The 20,646-nt window shown below is 39.1% G+C and overlaps 2 protein-coding genes and 1 pseudogene across 2 annotated transcripts in view; 1 reads left to right on the top strand and 2 right to left on the bottom strand.

Moving 5' to 3' along the window:
• LOC145501132 (uncharacterized) overlaps positions 1–20,646 on the bottom strand; it is a 329,746-nt gene that overhangs the window by 224,905 nt on the left and 84,195 nt on the right. The window lies entirely within an intron of this gene.
• LOC145501459 (dopamine receptor-interacting-protein 1-like) lies at positions 11,861–14,501 on the top strand. The gene is made up of 3 exons (XM_081480932.1): positions 11,861–12,103; positions 12,146–12,596; positions 12,768–14,501. Exons 1-3 carry the CDS (start codon positions 11,861–11,863, stop codon positions 13,421–13,423), a joined length of 1,350 nt encoding a protein of 449 aa, XP_081337058.1. The 3' UTR covers positions 13,424–14,501.
• LOC145499952 (uncharacterized) lies at positions 15,117–17,643 on the bottom strand (annotated as a pseudogene).

Below are 20,646 nucleotides of genomic sequence, written 5' to 3'. Positions count from 1 at the left end.
TTTAACTTGGACATGATTTTGTCCACATCCTGCCTCTCTTTGACTATGACATCAACGACAATGAAACTAGGAAGGTGTATTTTTTGTGCATACAGCTTCACTTGCAACATCAACAATGACTCTATTTTACAAACTCAGATAATAGTACTTGGTAGCCCACTATTAGCAAAGCTATTCTAGGCAAGCAAACGTAAGCAAGGGATCTAAACTATTAAGCTGAAAGAAAAATAAATAAACCAATAAATAACGTAAGAGAAGTTTCTCGAGAAGAAAAACAACAGTACAGTTCTAACACAAAATTAGCACAAACTGGCTCAGTAGGCCCTTTGCATGATCTGGTCACATGGTACGGAATAAATTATGGTGGGACTTAAGTTACACAGTGCAACTTTCAAACCAAAGGAATGTTGGGCTGGACTGTTACGAGTTCTTTGTCTTGGAAGTCCCACTGTGTAACTTGCGTCCCAGCATAATTAATTCCGTACCATGTGACTGGGTCATGCAAAGGGCCTATTTACAGTTTGTCTCTTCAGACGATCTTAAAAAAATTTAAAAAGCTGAGAAACGTTTGCCCATCAGTTCGTGTTTTTCCTTACACCTCTTTGGTGTTCTTGGTGCCTGCTAGTTTTTTAGCAGCAGAATTGAGGCATTTCTTATCTGCTAATTACTTTAAAAAGAATGACCATCCAAAAGTCTTGATAACTTCTGCCCTGATGCGATTAACATGGACTCAGATTTTGTCAGATTTAATGTAAACTAACAACCATTGTTTAGCCTACATATAACATCTGTAATGTAGATGATTTGTTCCGGGCATTAGAGTGGAGAAAACTATTGTATTTCTGACAAGCAACATTCCTCACCTTCTGCCTTGACAGATTATGCTAACTGGGTTTGTGTGAAATCTTTTCTCTAGTATACTACTTGAATTAGATGTTTGTGTGTATAAATAGAATTGTTGTTGTTGTTGTTTAATTTCATTTGGATTTCTTGCTGTTTTTTTCCCATGACATAGAAATGAAAAACATCCCTTTGCTATGTTGTAAGATGGCATTACATTTCATTGCAAATTGCCTCTAGGGAAGCTTCAGATGAATTCAGAACAATTGGTTGCATTTTCATAAAAACATATCAGAAAGATTATGATCATGAAAAATTCATGGGGGTGAGGCAGATTCTCCCCTCCTTGGGGGGGAGGGCTTAAAGAGTATACGCTGATTTTTAACTTTGAGACTGGTGCAGCTGTTGTCTGGGTGGCTGAGTAGCTGAGGCTGGAGTTACTTGAGACAAAGCAGGTTTCAGGCAAGATGGACCCTGTGTGGCTGAAATAGCTGAGGTAGTCATTGCTGTTCCACCTGCTGCAGTAGAGGCTCCCATGCTGATGCCAAATGCTTGAACAATGAGTTTTATGGTAATATATTAATGAACTTTCCTTTATATTATATTCTTACTAATCAACCTTGCTTAATTAATTACCACTTAGTTTAATATTTTTACTATGGAAATACTGAAAAGTTGACATGTGGTGATCATACTACAGCAGTCAAATTACAAGCTGCTCAAAATGTCCTGTATTTATCCTAACAGAAATATTAGTGGGAAAATAATTTCATATTCGCCAAACTGAATGTCTTTGGGCAAAAGCAGGCAAATAAAAAGATCAACGATACACCCTTTCAGATTTCAGCTACCAAGAGCGTACATTACAGGCTGTCCTTCCTCTGCTCAGTTCATCAACTGTTATTTTATTTATTACCCAGGCATTGATGCCTGGGTTTAAAGTTCAGCTCTCTCTTTTCGTTTTTTCCTCATTCAGTCACAAATTGCCATCTGGTCTCTAAAGCACATGCGTCACCTGTGCATGGAATTTACAGAACTTGTCGTTGTGAAAAGTTAGCACAGATTCCATGATTTCTAGGCGATGAAACCACATACAAACAAACACACTGTTCGCAGTAGACCAACACTAAAGGAAGTTAAGCGTTTTCGGAACGGGTCAGTCTACAAGCCTTACGAGAGATCAATTTACGAGCAAACATTTTGAGTGAATTTATCAAGAATCGTGTTATACCAAAGGAGCTATCAACCCCGGCTATCAACTCTTCAACTTGATTAAAAGCATCTTCAGAAGTGTCATTGTATTTTTAGACGTGATCATGAACCATGTAAAATCCCAGCACGAACTCAAGAATGTCTGAGCAACGAGAGCACAAAGGCTAGAGAATTTTTTTAATGAATGTATCTGTTTGAGTACACCTACCGGTAAGTAAAACGCTCTGAGAAACTTCGTAAAGTATAATAAAGTTAAAATCTAGAACTAAGCAATATTCTCTCATTATTTTCTTGTAACATAGTTATGTGTTTTCACAAGGATGAAACCCATGTAGTGAATTATTGTACATTGGCTTGCTTGGCTTGCACTGTCACACAATCCTAATGCAATAAAAAAATTATTCAAAAACCATTTCGTGGATAAAGTCAAGAAATTGTGATGTTATGGGAGATTAATAAAGGTGACACTTCTCTAATTTTTAAGTCTGTGCATTTTCCTAAACCTGAGATATTTGTCGCAAAATTTGCACAAATTTACAGAGCCCAGTATGGAGCCGCCATGTTGGTGTACCTCTGTGTACCTCCGTGGTACACCAACATTGCGGCCGGAAAATAGTGTTAACATCTGGAACTTACTTTGGCTATCTAGGCAACTGATTATCTGTACTGAACAAACAAACATTTACATAAGGACTTTTCCTAATACTTTAACTTCTGAATGGGCTAAAAATCATGAGATAAGTATGTCTTTTGACAAATGTGTTCGTAGCTCTATGTCATGCACTGCCATATCTCTGAAATTCAAAATGTCTCGCTTGCTTGAGAAACGCAGAAAAACAACGACAAGGGCCAAGGAAAATAAACTGAAATGTTCATTTCATGCCCTAAAGGCCTGCAAATGAGTAATAAGCTATTAATCGATTCCAAGAAATGAAATCAAAGGCAGAATAGTTTAAGCACATTGATTCGATTGAATTTTGTTCGACTTCAAATGCAGAACATTTATGCTTCTCAGTATAACAACTGCCTGGGTAAATGCAGCAAAGCATCTAGTTTATTTGAGTGAGTGTGTGATGCGGAAAAAGGAAAACGAGAAATGACCGCACAAAAGGTGGGAACATGCTTCCCACCTCTGTGATAAGGAGGGCTGCAACTCTGCCAGCCCTTCTTACCTCCATGGTAAGGTCTTGAGAGACAACAGAGAACTTCATCTCCCTAGAACTAAAACTGCTATGGGCCAGTCCACACTCATGTACGCTGCTGCCAAGGAATGGAATGACCTCCCAAACGACCATCGAAACTGCAGTAGTCTGAAAATTTTTAAAACTAAACTTCTTAAATTTTTTAGTGATTTAGACAAGACTGATCATAAACGTAGTGTTCAGATTTTTTTTTAGTATTGTTTGATTGATTATTGTTTTTTAACCATGTAATTTATAGATACTGATCATTGGCTTATACCAGCGTCTTCCTCCCCGACTTCGCTGATCGGCCTTTCAGTTTTAAATAAAGCTTTTATTATTATTATTATGCTTCTCACTCTTACCTTTTGTGCAGCCTATTTTTTGTTTTGCGCCATGACTGATGGACTGATTGAGAAAAAGAGGGTTTGCTTCTGGTAGGGCAATATAATTCTAGATTTTAAGGTACCTTCACTGAATGTTTTCCAGCTTTCATCTCCAAACAAGAATGTTGAATAATGACACACTTTCTTCCTATTACTTCAACTCTGCCAGCCCTTCTGGAAATACAGGTTCCATCTGGATACTTGTTGAAGTATTGGCCTACACCCTTTCCATCTACAATACCTATTGTGGTAATGTCTCTGCAGATCCTTTCCTCATGGGGATGTGTTCCCCCAAATTCTTTGATAAGTGGCAACAACCTCTTTAAGGTCACTGCCACCCCCTTGTATGTTCCCCAATTATTAGCACCTGTCTTAACTTAAAAGGTCACAGCCAGATTTATGCATGTCAGCATCTGCAATAAGGAAGTTTTTATATAAATTAATGAAACAATACAAGTTTGATGCATTAGATAATAATTAATTACTTTACACCGCACTGTTTGACTTTCTCAGTTGAAGTAATTAAATGGCCAAGATGTAGCATAAATATTTGGCAGGCTTAAATTTTTGCAGATTTAGCAGATTGCCCTAGATCCCACAAAATAAAATGCTGCAAAAAATTTACTCCCTTCAGCAACTTTCCTCAGCCTAATAGAACTACACAGAACATATTAATACTGTAAACATCAACACCTATTGCTTCTCATTTTCTGACATTTTAATGTTTTACGTATTAAGTAGTGCAAGAATTCGGTGAAACTGTCTCTATAAGCATGGCCTACTGTAAGTTAACTAGAAGTAAAATTTAAAAACAAAAACTTTCCTTCCTTCTTAAATGTTCTGCTTCTTGAACAGAAATTTGCAATACTTAATTCCTAGCAGAAATTTTATTTATCTTGAACTGCAAAATTGTTCTCAGAAAAACTCCCAAAAGTCATCAATGTGCAAAATAAAACTCCTTCCTAATTTTCATGCTTACATGGTAGACTCATTGAAATTCTCTGTCAGGGCAGTTTTATTACTGTGGCAGTGAGGCCCGAGGTCAAGGATCTGGCTTTGAGTCTTAAATTATCTTTTCCGTTGGGGGAGGATGGGGGCATCCTCTGACTGAAAAGCAGATTAATTATCAACCATTTGACTTTTCATTTACTTTTTGATCTTAATTCTTTTCATTCCTTGTACGTATATTTCTGAATTTAATAACTTTTTATTAAATACTAGCCATTATGTATTTGGAATGTATCTTTTTGTGAAAGAAAAACTTTTTGTATGATACCATGGGAGTGGAACCTGAACTCCCTGACCCACAGGCAAGTACCATGTCAACCCAGCCAGGGAGAGTTTCATAAAATTACCAGGTGAAAATTAATTAAAATCTTTTGTGCATGACACGCAGAACGAGTGTTTGACAGTGTTTTCAGTTGGCATTAAATCTTGTTTTATTGTCTCTGAAAGTGACCCATCAGTTAGTGAATTTTGAACTTGAAAAAAGGCCAAATAGACTAGATGACTTTCACAGAATTTGAAAGTTATGAGGCATTTCTTAGTAAAAGTTGGTAACAGGAATTTTTTAAAGTAATTTGACATGCTGGAAACGAAAATGCTTGTTACCAAAATTTTTTTTGCCATCTTCAGCCTCAAAATGACGCCAAAAAAATGACATTGAAAATGACGTGATCGTGGTATTAACTTTGCAAAATAAGTTAGATACTAAGCCGTCTGCTTTATATTTGCACCTCAGAATACCAGATAAGTTGCCTCCTGCCTAATTCCGGTTAAATTAGTTGGATTACGTTGCAGAATACATTCAAAGCAACATGTGACATCATTAATGACGTCACATTTAGCCATATATTTACTTACTTGTTAATTCCTGCCCGAAAGGTCACAAAAATTAATTTGAATACTGATTGAAAACACACCTTACGTTCTGCTGGCTTTATTAGTTGTTCAATTGTGGGTAAACAATTAAACCTGCAGCTAATAGCTGAAGCTTACTGCAGATCCTTATGAGTGTTAATCTATACGTATACCCTCACCGAGTAGGATGGTTTCATTTTGTTTTAAAATACAAGCATATTACTTAGAAGTTTCCCTATGAGTAAATACTCATTTATACAGTTGCCTTAAAGTAAATGATAATGCGTGTGTTTTTGTCTCATAAACCAATTTAAAGACTATGCCTCCTGTTACGGATAAAAATCAGAAAAATTCATTCCAAAGGGTTATTTTTCAAACCTCAACTTGATGACTTTGTTGTCAATAAAGGTACGCACATCATGTTCTATAGTGAAATACATCACTGAGTTCATTTGGTGTCAGTATTTTTACAGGAATGTATATTGACATTGTTCGATTTGCACCCACAAACACTGGTACAAAACAATTTAGCCTTCTTGCAACTGCAGTGGAGATTTGTACATCCAGTAGAGCATGAGCATGAGATTATTTCCTGCCAGGCTTTCGGAATTGGATCTTGTGTCATTAGGAGTGGTTGAAGTTTGTTATCAGCGATCGTCTTCCACCCTAATGTTTAAGGATCTGGAAGATGAGGCTCTGAGCAGTGAGCTGGTTTCCATACAATTGCCTGATAGTAAACACGCTTTACATGTAGTGATAAAGCATCGCTTGTCGCTGGCAGTGCCTCTGGCTTTCCTTTCTTCGAGAACAAAATAGCTTGGGCCTCGTCAACTGATCCAATGCTATCCAATTTGTACATTTTACAGACAAATTCCTCGACTTCTTTCATCTTTTCTTTCATTAGCTCTCCCTCTCGTAGAGAGGAAAGAAGTGTGTGTTGCTTTAGGAATACTTTCCAAGCTGATTTCTTTAAATGGTTGCATGTGAAGGATGTTGTGTCGCAACCTGTTAAGGTATGAAAAGGCAGAAGAGCGGATAAAAACCAGCTGAGAGATTTTTATAGATAGCCCTGATGTTGAAATACTTTCGCTTTGTGGCTGTTCCAGACATCATGTACAGATTAGGACAAGAGATGTGGAGGACATGTGCGATAAGAAGCAACAAGACATCCATGTCCCTTGCCGATACAACTACATTGTCCAGACTTCTGTTGACACAGTGAACCCTCAGACGTGTATCTGCTTCCTCATGGGTTGCCTTTAGAGCAGACAGGTCGATTGCTCTTCCTAACGATTGCATTTCCCTTTCATCTACAAATCCTCCAGCAGCTACAACAACTTTGTCTGGGGGTGCATTCACAATGATGTGTTCTGATAGGAACCTGGCTAGATCTGACTTGTTATCTGGCAATGCAAGGAAGTTTGGCCAACTGTGAAGGAGAGAGACACTGCCATCTTCAATAGTATGTCGGATAGGGCGAGTGAACTTTATGTGTCTTTCTCTCGTTCCTGACTTGATGGAATCTTCTCGATACCGATCAAATATGACGTGGATTTGCTGATAGCGGGATCCAGCTTGAAGAACTGCTGCTTGAAAGCTCTCTGCAAAGTCCCCAAACGTTTGAGCACCAGATGGTCTCCGAATTGCAGAAACTAATGCCAGACCATCTATTAACAGACCTGAGCTGCCTTGAAGCTCTATTTCACTTAGGCAATTTATTCCACTTGTAATTAAGTCTGCTAAGACAGATTTATGCCCATTTCTGAGACTGTCATTCATCTCTGCTAAGACTGGTAGAGGCATCAACTCATATTTTAGCACACTGTGGAGATCAACTTTGCGCCCCGCTTCATAAGCAATGATAAGGTGTTGAAGGACATTTCCAGTCGGCTCTTAAAATTGTGGTTTTCTTCTTCTCTTTGCTACTCTTTACAACTTGATACAAGTTATCAATAGTTGGAGCGTTATTCTTGTGCATCATGTCCCAGAATCTCACTTCTGATGATCTATCTTGCCGCTGTTGAGAGACACTCGGCAACCTTTGCTCCACGAATTCTTTCATTCTTGCTGATTTCTGCCCAGTTCTGAGACTGCCATTCATCTCTGCTAACGCAACTGGTACAGGCATCAACTCATATTTTAGCACACCATGGAGATCAACTTTGAGCCCTACTTCATAAGCAATGATAAGGTGTTGAAGGACATTTCAGTCGGCTCTTAAAATTGTGGTTTTGTTCTTCCCTTTGGTGCTCTTTACAACTTGATACAAGTTGTCAATAGTTGGAGTGCTATTCTTGTGCATCGTGTCCCAGAATCTCACTTCTGATCTTGGCAACCTTTGCTCCACGAATTCTTTCATTTGCTGCCGACCAAGCTCTTTGGCATTTAACATCGAGACTTAAATTTCATCAGTGACAAGATCTTTAGTGGCAATGTTATAAAGACAGGTTGCATGGATGTTCTGATAGTGAAAATACCTTGAGCCGCTTGAGAATGGTGAGCAATGAACATTCATCCTTCTTGTCACAATCTTTCCTTCCAGGAGTAGATTCATTGTGAGAAACCTTGGTGCAATCCAAACATCGTGTGTATTTTCAGCTATCTGTGATCTTAGGTTATAGGACAGAGCCCATCTACTCAATGCTGGTGACGTCTTGGTTATTCCCACGATTCCTCCACCTCTTTTCCCTATCCCATCCAGCCATTCAATGCTGATGACGTACTGGTTATGCCCACGATTCCTCCACCTCTTTTCCTTATCCCATTCAGCTATTCAAGGCTGTGATCGGGACTGACCTGTTGAACTTGCTTTCATTCCATTTGACAACGAAGTTCCCCGTTTTGAACTCTTCTAAGAATTCCTTTGGCAACTGCTCCATCTCTGCAATGTGCACTGATCCCCATCTTGCATAATTCAGATGGTCATATCTGAAAAAATATGGCAATGTGGCGGAAACTGTGCAAGCACAGGTCCCATATTCCCTCTCCCTGAGCCCGAGTGAACATGAGGAGAACAGATAACATTTCCATGTAGTTCCACCAAAACTTGAAGTTGACATTTTCCTCGGATCTTTGTGCAACAAATTCGTTGAGCATCTTTTTCACTCATGGTGACTTCAGGGATGTTATCAGTGCTGCAGCATTTTCGGGAGAGCAAGCAAGAGCAGATACTTCTTGGAAGAGATCTGGGTACGATTTGTGGCAGAATTATAACAGAAAAGGCATCAGCAGCTGCCACAATGACTGCAGAGTAATCTTGTGGGCACGCATAGCTCTCTTGTAGGCTTTTCCAGTCATGACATGTCTGGTTGCATTTGGCCCAAGCAGTCCACTCTCGACCCATTCTTCAACCAAGCCTGATCCTTTCATATGGTTTCCAAACATAAAACAATACAAGTATCGTCATTTCTTCCAAGTAAATCAAGCAGATGATCGATAACCTCTCTGTTTGCTACATCCCTGTACTTTCTTTGTTTAGTCGTCGCTTCATAAACAAAATTTTTGGTGTAACTTGTAGCTTCTCTTACATCGTCCTTTGGCTTATTACACTTCTGACAGAAGATGCACAGCTTCAAGTGAACTTCCAAAGCCCTCTTTAGGGTCACAACTGGATCCATTCCAACATTTCACAGCTTTAGAAAAGCTTTCTTCTTGCCAAAAATCAAGCGAAGGCATACTAAACAACGAAGCTGAGTAACCAGGCTTACTCACCACCGGACTGGACTCAGAGAGTGAGAGCGAAATTAGGGAAGTGCGACCGTGAACACGTTTCTGTTTTCACATTCAAATGGGTAGCCAACAACTTCATTGAAAAAAAAGCCCCATCGAACCCAAAATAACAGTGCATATGAAACGGCCAGTTGAAAAGAACATGATTCTCTGTGTGAGAAAATATTATGAAAACATAAATGACGTCATACATTGGCCCACGAGACAGGCAAGTCTTAAATTCCTCAAAATACGAAGCATGTAACATATTATAACAGAACTGGCTCTAGAAAATCCAAATTTGTGACATTTAACTCAGTGGCTTTCCCTTTTCTACACATTCATTGCGATGACGTCATTTTAAATGTCAATTTTCTGACGTCATTTTCAGACTGAAGATCACAAAATGAACTTTGGCAACAAGCATTTTCGTTTTCAGCATGTCAGATTACTTGAGAAAACTCTTGTTACCAGCTTTTACTAAGAAATGCTTCTTGATTCTTGTGAGAAGGACTTTATCCAACTAACGACTAGTCTAAAAGCAAAGCCCAGACTACAGCCTACCTATCGCCTCTTGCTTCATAACTACAGCTATAGATGAGTAAAAAAAAATTTCCTTATTGTACCTGTTTCACTGGTACTTTGTACACTTCAATACATCTAACCAGGAGATCTACAAGGAGTGGAAGCAGGAAAGCAGAAGCAGGAAAGTTTGGTTCAATCTCTGTTGCTCGCTCTACTTGAAAGTCCCTTACGGCACTTGGATATACCTTCCTCTTGAAAAACATTAGAGCCACTTCTGGTTTAAGTTCTTCGATTTCTGCCCTTTCAGTGACCTTGGGTAGAATAGCACTCTGCACTAATGATGTCATGAAATTTCAGACCCCCCTCGAGACTCAGACAAACAAAGACCCAAATCCTGAGTGATCCTAAGGGAAAATTTGTGAATGGCAAGCAGTTTGCTTCAATCTTTAATGGTTTTAACCAAGGACGACGACGTTCCTGGTTCTAAATTTGACAGAGATCCACAGGAATACACTGTTGACCAGCTAAAACGGTGGTTAAAGTGCAGGGGCTTAAAACTGAGTGGTAAACACGATGACCTTGTGAAACGTGTGAGTGCCTGCATAAAGTGTGGGAATCACCACACGCTCGATGCAAGCATTGACAATGGTAAATGGTTCGCTGCCAAGGTTCTTAAAGAAAGTCTGCAGATACAAGCGACTGGAAGCTCGATTTTCCTGCCATTTATTCCGTCGACCGGCTGGCGGGACTTTCCATCTCATTGCATTCCTTCTCTCTTTAACTACGGCCACGTGTATTACTACACCTTAGAATCGCTTGCAAATGATCTAGCAGACATCGACGACGGACTGGGACATATGACTGATAAGCCAATGAAAAATGGAAGGAAGTACGTGGATTCAGGCTTTGTACATGATGTGATGGACACGCAGAACGCCGATCACTATTTTGTGAGAGTGCATGTTTGGCCTTCGATGAGACCAGAGCTACCGCACAATGTTGTTGTGATTATATCTGTGAACAGTGGCGCTGTTCTTCACGCCTCATGTGAACCTTGCCGGGCTTCGTCTTTGGGACGTTGTAGTCATGTTGTAGCGGTTTTATTTTATGTACTTGACTACGTTCAGAAACACGGAACAGTTTTAACAAAACCATGCACAAGCCAAGAATGTTCTTGGAGTAAAGGCAGGAAGAGGAACAAAAATCCTAAGAGGTTAAGCGATGCCAAATACCCTGGAAAGAAAAAGCAAACCATTTTGCCTGTGATTGATTTTGATCCGAGGCCAGCTAAATATCGAAATGTCAATGTGGACCACATAAACAGGTTTCTGGGTAACTTGCAATGGCTTTCACAAGCTGAGGGTAAAGGAGTTTCAATGTGGGAAACTCAGCTCCAGTACACCTACGGTGACTACAACCTTGATTGTGAGAGAAAAGGAGTGTTGTTGGAGCAAGTGAGTGCCTTACATAAAAATCTGAAGCCTAAAGCCTTGATGGAAATCCCAGGAACACAAGAACAAAGTAAATCTGAAAAATGGTTCTCTGAAAGATGGTGCAGATTGACAGCATCTAAGTGTCTTTCTGCTTTCAAAGTTGGAAAACTTGTCATTGAGTGTCAGCCAAATGCAGCCATAGAAGCAAGCAAATTTATTTTTTCTGATATTTGGAGACATGAGTCAGAATATCTCCAGACATACTGGATGCGTTATGGCCTTGAATGTGAACCAAAGGCCATACTTAAGTACGAGAGGGTCCGAAATGTGAAAGTCTACCCATCAGGGTTTTGGGTCAACCCCAAGTTTCCATTCCTTGGCTGTTCTCCTGATGGTCTGGTTGGCAGTGACACTGTTATTGAGATTAAATCTCTAAAACTCTTGAAACAATACAGGGTTGAGACAGTGACATCTCCCACCTGGCAGTGTTTTAAGGTAGAGGATGGAAAGTGTATCCTGAAGTGTTCACATGCCTATTACTATCAGTGTCAACAATCCTTCTTGTCACTGACAGAAAGTATTGTGATTTTATTCTACATGCTGCAAGTTGTCCTGATTCCGTAGAAAGGATACCAAGGGATGAACCCCCATTCAGGAGATTTTGGGTAATCTCACGGCCTTATGGACACGTGTTATTGCCCCAGAAATCTTTGAAATGCGTGTCCCCAAGGATCTAGTGCCATTTGTTTTAGCTGAGGCTGCTGACTGTTTGGATTCTTTTGAACCATTTCCTGCATCACCTGACAGTTGCTTGGAATTTGGAGACCCTACCACATGTACTTCTTCAGCATCACCTGTTGGCTCCCTGGAACCTGATGCATCCCCTGCATCACCTGACAGATGCTTTGAGGGTGAAACCCCTACCACATGTACTTCTTCAGCATCACTTGTTGGCTCTGTAGAACCTAATGCACCCCCTGCATCTGTATCAGCGACTTAGAGCAGAGTCTTTGTAACACCTGTGTCACCTGCATCCCTATCTGGCCTGTGTGAAACCACAGCATCTGATTTGCCAGTATCTGTCACAGAGTCTGAACAACCCTTTCCTGCTGACAGCTTATATACCCAAGCAGAAATCAATGCTGCAGAAGCTCTCCTTCTTTCGGTTACTGGTCCAGCCAGTAACCCTAAATCTGCTAGTCAACAAGATCACGAGCTAACTATTTTTCCCTGGGGTGGACTGACAAGTACTGGAGTGACACTTACCAATACTTGTCCTTTGGATAATTGGCTAATTATTTTCCAGGCCCTAGTTAAATCAAACAAAGTAAAGCTCGAGGACCTTCCAGAATCAGGTCATACAATAGGTACAGCACTGAAGATCATAGATGATGGCCAGTATGCAGATGCAAAATTGTTAATACTGCAGTCTCTACCACAACAACAGCAAGGTATGTATGCCTCACTATATTTTTTATGAGGATAATTTAACAACAAACATGGGTGTTTGTTCAGAAGTCTTATTATGTTAAAATGTTTATAGTCATGATAATAAGCAAAAAAAAGGATAATCAATATGATATAAATGATCAATATGGCAATTTTCCTTTTCGCATTTCCAGTTGTGGCTGGTACCCTGGATTTGTATGGTAATGAAGGGGATTTCTTCTTGATGCTCCTCCGTCCCTACCTGACAAGCATCATCACATCAACTTGCTGCCTAAATACTTGCCCATTGCAAGTACACACAGTCCAATCTTTGTCAGTAATACTGCCACAACCCTCCCAGCACATCAATAACAATGCATTTCTGGATGCCCTTTATGACTGGCTGCAACCACCAGATTCTAACTGTGGAAGGAAATTTGGAAGCCAGCCTTCAGAAGGAACCCCCTTCAGCGAGGATGTCACAATAGATGAAAATGGCAATGCAAACATGTCATGGCATTGTGCGGGTGTGAGGGTGAGCAGCTCTCGTTTGATGTTGAATTTAAAATCATTTCTTGTGTTTTCTGTTGACCTACTGAGCAGAGGAGGTTATCTTAAACTGTCAAATACACCACTTTCAGTTTCAGTATTTGGGAAAAGTTTTAAACTGTATGGAGTAACACTTTGGAATGGTGGCCACTATATCTGTATTGTTTATTTTGAGAATAACTGGTACATGTATGATGGGCTGCAAGAATCTACAAGGAAGGGCTCTGGAATCCAGGTTTCTCCAGCTATGTTTCATGAGCCACTGGGATTTTCATTAAGCTTTTTAGTATATTGTAGTTAGGTAAATGGAAAAATATAATCCCAAATGTTCCTTTTCATGAACTCAAACCATAATGGAATATTAAGCTATTTCATGATGACTGTACATAAGAAAAAAAACTTAGAATTCCCCATGAGCTTACAGTATTTCTTTTTGGGTCTACTGTAAATTAGGTAAAAAAGCATGTGTACTAGTACTACCAACTCGCTATGTTTGTTTAGTTTTGAAATCTTTAACTGCAATACTTGTGCATTATCAGCAGAAGAGTAATGTAACAATTTTTCTAACTAAAGGAAAGATAAGTGCTATAGACTAAGAACTTTGTTCTTAAAACTCTTTGAGTGCCAAGAGTGACCAACATACAAGTTCTTCTCACAGTATGATACTTAATCCAAAGAGATGCTGATGAGAATTTATAAAATGATTACCCATTACGGCTAATACCATAAAAAATGTATGTACATCAGTAAGGAGGATTTATATGTGGATATTTGGGCTTTAATGGTTAAAATGTATGAGGATTGCTGTTAACACATATTTTTGCTTGGTTCCTGGGCTGCCATTCATATTTTAGCATCTATTGTCAATTTGATAATTGTTCAGTGGCAGCATGTTGATGTTCTGTTGGTGGGGACAGGGCTTGGTGAGGAACATTGTTTGATGAAAAGGGTAAATGGTGATTGTAAATTTTGTTATTCTTAATTTCCTCTATATTTAAGTAGCACAGTCATGGTACCTACCTTATAAGACAAGAATGGTAGATTTAAATTAAATAATGGCACAAAAATTTAAGAATTTTGAATTGAGAGAGGTCTATTACATTGTTATTGCTGCTGTACACCCACATCTTATGAGTTGTGAAATTTAATTTTCCATATGAATTTTTTTATAGAGCGTTCTATTAGTATCTTTTGTATATAGATGAAAAGAGCATTGACAAGTATCTTGTAAATTCAGATAAATAAGTACTGTATACTGAACACAACTTTTATTTTTCAAAATGTTGTTTGTATAAAAAATATAATTTAATGTCAAATTGAATGGATTGTTAATTGTCTGCCACCCTTTTCAATTGTATTGAGAATAATGATATATTGTTTTGTGTCCCTTACAAATAGGAATTTGATTTTTCATTAAATTAAGGCTTGTTGTCTAAGAAAAAAATGTCTAAACCACATGTAATACAACTGAGACATCAGCATATTACTATTAACTGGTGAGTTTTTTTTTGAGTTCTTTTGAATAAATACAAGGCCTGCAATTTTTTCCCACTACATTATAATGCTTTTATCTGCTTGCTGGTCAGCAACCTCTTTTGCAAAAGAATTATCACAAGGAGAAAATGTGTTGTTTCAGAAAATATCAAATTAACCTCCAATGAAAAGTTTTGTTTGCTTTGCTCCCCAACCACCAACCCATGTCTCTTGGGGAGCCACAGTAGCATCATGGTTTGATGTGCTTGTCTACGGATTGTGCGGTCCATGTTTAAGCCCTGGTTGGGGACATTGTATTGTTCTCTTGGGCAGGACACTCGACTCTTACAGTGCCTCTCCCCTTGTATATGATGCAGGTCAAAATGAAATTCAGGTTAAAATGAAATTCCTTTGTCTCTTAACCCTAATTATTCATGAATAATGAATAATTAGGGTTAGAAGACCGAGAAAATTGAGAATCAAACTAGATTAGAATCATTTTAACCTGAATATTATTCCTGTTTAGCATCATACATTCCATGGGGAGGGTATGGATGTTCTTTGAACTTTCCTACTATCACTTTTTCAAGATTTATAAAAATAAATGCTCAATATACAGTCATCAGTGCTCAATACAGAATGAGTTTAATCTTGTGGTCTTGCACTAGTACAAATTTCAATCAGTCTTCACACAACTATTCTGTATTAAAACTCTATTTACAAAGGGTGCTCTGAAAATTGACAAGGCATGAAGCAACTACTACCATTTGAGTTGCAAGAGGGGCCAGAGACAAAGGAATTTTCGGACCAACAAGTTTGAACTGCTTAAGGCGTTCATTAAAATGTTCTACATGAATCCTAGCCTTAGCAATACGACGCGTCTCCAGTTCCTCTGCAGCACTAAGAGTTTTTCTTCCTTTCAGAAATGATGGAATTTTTAATTCCACTTGGAGTGGATTTAGGAGCTCCCGCACAGTAAAACCCCGATCAGCCAATACTAAATCATATGGTTTCAGGTGTTTCATAAGCCCACTTTCTTTGAAGATTGCAACATCATCAATATCCCCTTCAAACAAATCTGACACAAAGCATGGTCCGCCATTGGGAGTTACAGCAATGAGACACTTAAATGTGTTTGTGTGCTTGTATGAAAAGAAAGTGTTCCCTTGCCTAGCAAAATTCCTGGAGCATTCTACTCTAAACTCAGTACAGTCAACAATACACCGTATTTTCCTCATGGTTTTGAAAACTTTGGGGAGGAACCTGCTGAGTTGGGCTCTCTGAGGAAACATGAAGTGTTGCATGTCTCTAAACGTTACATACATCAGCTGAAGAAAGGTGGTGAAAATTTTGCGTACATAGGATGGATCAATTTTTCTTTCTGGTGTACTGAGAAGAGCTGCTAGAGTCTTGAGAGTAAATCCTCTCCTAAGTCTCAGAGGGCAAATAAAAAGCTTCTCCCTTGATGAAAAATCACTTCTTGGGCCAGTTCTTGCATTTTCCGTTGCAGGGCAATCTTTACTAGTCCAATAGTTTATGGTCTCCAAAGGACAAACGTCGTCTAGAAAATTATGCAAAATCTCAAACTGTGGAGGTGAGAGGCCAATGAAGTGTTTCATAAGACTTGCATCTCGCACAATGTTTTTGTAAGATAGAGTACTTACTATTGTGGGAGCCTGAGGTTTCCTCGTGGCAACATCATTCTTCAAAATCATGGTCTTGACCTTTGCAGATAACTCGTATTTAGAATACAAGGTCTAAGAGCCTTGATCAGAAACCAGCTTTCCTGTGGAGTGCTCATACACATGTGGCATCGCATTACATTCTTCATTGGTTAGAGATTCGTTGAGTTTGTTTAGGATGGCATCGACCATCGATCCAGATTCTAGTGACTTGCGATCGGCAGTCGGTATACAGTAGTCCAGTAATTGTTCGCCACAGTTTTTGTTGTGTAACTTTTCTTTCTTTGTGACTGGTTCCGCTCTTGATCTCGGAGCTTTTCTCTTTGGAGCACATGCTCGACTTGCTTGTGCTTGTGTTAGATTCGCTTTCAGCGGATCAGGAAATTCAGCTGTGGGACCTTTTTCTCCGGGCCAGTGAAGAGCACAAATATAAGTATTTCTGGTAATATTTTTCTCTGTAAATAATTCCCGAGAACAAGCTACTAGCCAACGCTTGCACTTAGCGATGTCTTGCGACGGTTTTGGGAACGGTATGAAGACTTTCTTGCCCGATGCTTGTAACTCTTTGAGAGATTTTGTCCATTTGTCGGGATACCTTGAGTCTGTTTTACACTCACCCCAACAGCAGTGTTTGGTAGAAACCATTTTTTGTCCCTCTAATTATTAACTCCATGATTTCACCAAATTTTCTTCATTTTTGTTTCACTCTTGCAGCCCTCGCACATACATTCGCCTTTGGCAGATCGAAATGTTTGTCTGAGTCTGTGGGGGGGGTCTCATGGGATCTTATGTGACAAAATCTATTTTTAGTAATAGTGCAAGACGCTATTTATGTGTCATGATCATTGCTGTGTAAACATGGCTGAAATATGACATTAAAAATTTGTGAAGTTTGTCTGACTGTTTTTGTTATTATCTTGTCCCTTTGAAGGAAACGTTGGTTCTTTACAAGTTGTAGTTTGGTCCAATACAATCTCAACAATGTTATTGCAAGAACTCTCATCAAAAATAAGCTAAAATCATTACTCAGTCCTGACTGAGTGCAGTCATCATAAAAACAGAGATAAAAGAAAGAAAATGTGTGTACTGACCAAATGTATTTAGTTGCTTGAAATTATGCCAAATAAGGATGTCATCATTTATGTCAGCAAATGCTTTTGGCTGTCAGAAGAGTTGTCTGCACACTGGCTTCCCGAAGGCTTTCAGCAGCCCGCATCATAGGCTCTACTAGAGAGGACTCTACCGGAGCCGAGTTGTTTTCTGGATTTGTTGTTGTGGTTTTTGTAACAGGTCTGTTTTTTTCCGGGGCTGGGTTGTTAGCCCAGCACCCAACCCCGAAACCTAGAGGGCCAGTTGGTTTGGTTTCTGAGTTTTCCTCAGTTTTCCAAGGGTCAGTAAATAGATCATTGTATTTGATAAGTATTGGATGACTTCCATAATTTTACCTTTATAAGGGCACTTTAAACATCTGAGGTACAACCTGTTTACATTTGAAACTGAAAGTCATTTAGTTATGTTGCTACATGAGCTGTTCAATGCAGTATTTCATACCTTCTTAGCAAAGCTGATGAGAACAGCATAATTCTTTCTACATCTATCATCCATTTCTGGATATGCATTTGCCATTGCTTTACTTGGTTCTGCTGTCCTCATCTTTAGGATGTGGGCTATTGTCTGGGTGAGACCAACCAGCATCCCAATGGTACTTGATGCCCGGGCTGAAAACTTCCTCCACCTTTATTTCACCCTTTATTGGGCATCAAGGCCATCTGGGCTTCTCCTTCCTTCCAGAAAAGGAATCAGTACCAAGTGGCCAAAGACCCTAGGATTAAGAAATAAATGGAATTGGGCATCACCATCATTATCAACATATCATTATCATATTAAGGATCCTGTAAAATATTTCCTTAAATTTAAATCCAAGTATTTTGACATAATTTTTTAAATTGAAGGCACAACAACTTCTGAGGTGAGACTCAAAATACCAAACAACCCATTTTTAATGTTAATTGTGAGTAGAACAAACATACCTTGGGTCATGCTTCAGGGCATCAAGGGTGTCCCAGTTAACAGTAACAATAGGGCAAGTACAGGGCATGCTCTCAAGAAAGCATGTGCCCAACCTTGCCTCTATTGTAGAGGGCCACAGCAATATCCTCGATTAATTTATGCTTCTTAATGTCATCCAGGACAGGTGGCAGTGTCATCCTACTGCACAGCCACGGAACAAATCTTTCCTTCACAGAGGAATAAAACGAGCCCATGTTCCCAAAGAGAATGAGGGCTGCTTTAGCTGACTTGGTTTTACCAAGTTGATTTACACCACAGACCATTGGAATGGGACAGTGTAATTGTCTCATAGTGGAGACCAATTATCATCCCGGCTAAAAAAGAGAAAATTATCTTGATTTTAGCTTTGCCTTGAAAACAGCTTATAATTTTATTATTCCTAAATTTTAGAGGTTGAATGCCATTAATGTAATCTTGAAGACAGCAAGTCTAATTTTGTAAGAAAGTATTAAGTCCACCAGTTAGATAAGAGTTTTGACCTTGTACAGTGAAATGGGAAATGTTGTCTGTGGTAATTATTATTCTACCAAATTAAAACATTCAGGGTTATTATCTACTTTAAAACAGGGGCAAATTAAGAAAATTATTTCTGACTTTTCCTTGGCTAAGTGTTTGGTTTTCTGCCAAAGAAGCCAATGGGCTTGTGTTTACTTGATATATGGGAACCCAACAAAACCACGCCTTTAATGCATGTATGGAGGAGGGAACAATGATATTATTTGGAACAAGGACAAATATTCAAACATGCCATACCTATAGTGAATATTACTGCCATTGCATTATCATGGACTGTGTTAATCAATGCCTTGATAACACCCCTCACCGAGTAACTATATAAAGGCAATGTTGTGGGTGGCAAAGGCCCAGTTTGGTCCTTCTTATTCATCTTTCCACCTTCTTCCATGTTGAACACTTCTTGTACCCACAAGATAGAAGAAGCTTCAGGGTTAGTAATAGTTCCCTCTGCAGTGAGTTGCAGATCCCGACCAAACGCCCAGACATCACCATTGGCTGATGCCAACAGCTGCCTTGAATGTGTCCTTCAAATGTGAGATTCTACATTTTCTGGAAAAAAAATAAAAAAAATAAACCACTTTTGGGAGTGGTCATCATTTATGGGGAGGGGGGTTATGAATGGCAGAAGTCAAGACTTGTGCAGGAATATTTTATTAGTAATTGCCCAACCCCTGCCCCCCATCCCCCCTCATAAATAAAATGGTCCTTCCCTTAATTGAATGACTCTGTGCTATAAAAAGGGTTCTTGGGTAATGTAGTAGCCAGCCAATCATTGAAAGAAGCATCAAATCTTAAAAAGTAATGCACACTTACTCAACCTACAGTCAATCATCAAATACATTTTTAAGTGAGGACATAGTCGTAGCTTAATGCTGGTGTGCAGCATTCCTTTGGATAGTGATTTCCACTTTTTGCATGCTACGTTTATGTCGCACACAATTTATCCCTCAGTGGAAGCAAAATGCACTCTTAGAACTAATAAATAAGACACCAAAAACTTGCCATCTTTGGTTTTGGAGAGTGTGAAACTTGTCCTTTGCAGCCATTGTTTGCAGTTAGTAGGATCCACGGAGAGCCTTTAATTTCAGCATTTAAACAAAGATTTTGAGTGTGGATTGTGCTTAATCCAGTATCGGATAAATTTGTGCTCAAGGATAATCTCATAATAAGAACATATCATCCATACATACAACTTTAGATTGACAAGCAAGTCACTCACACAATAGGTCAAGGGTCTACATTAAATTTACATATTTCTGAGCACTGTAGGCCGGAACTTTGCCTGTCTTGAAGTGAATTGAATGAGCACTGTCAGAGCGTTGTATGAACACTGAAATATCTGAACTAAACTTGTTTGTGGACTGAAATATTGGTGAAATTGAACTTCAATTGAAGAAGAGCATCAAAGAAGTTCACTGTCAAACCAGTTGAGATACCAGAAAGCAACAGAGAACAGTGCAATGAAAAGGTGAGCTACCTGAAGGTTGTAGCATCAACAAAGTGTTGGTTAGACTTCCAGTTGTTAAATGCAGGTACCAGGACTGGAGTGATTGTTGCATTTTATTCATTGTCTTCTAGTCAGGCAGGGGTTGCACTAACACAATCGATGTTTACATTGGATGTAAATTCTGTCATTGCATGCTCACGACATGTGACATGATCATGTCAGACATAACTATGTCCATAACACCTTAAGATCAAAGAGACCGATATCATGCAACGAAGCAGGTCGCATCTTGCCTAATGGCCTTAAAAAAAAACATTTTTGTGGTTACTGGCTTCT

This window comes from Orbicella franksi, chromosome 10, assembly GCF_964199315.1.
Source record: "Orbicella franksi chromosome 10, jaOrbFran1.1, whole genome shotgun sequence".
Taxonomy (NCBI): domain Eukaryota; kingdom Metazoa; phylum Cnidaria; class Anthozoa; order Scleractinia; family Merulinidae; genus Orbicella; species Orbicella franksi.
Note: the sequence above shows the minus strand (reverse complement) of the source record. Positions and strands in the feature narration are given on the sequence as shown.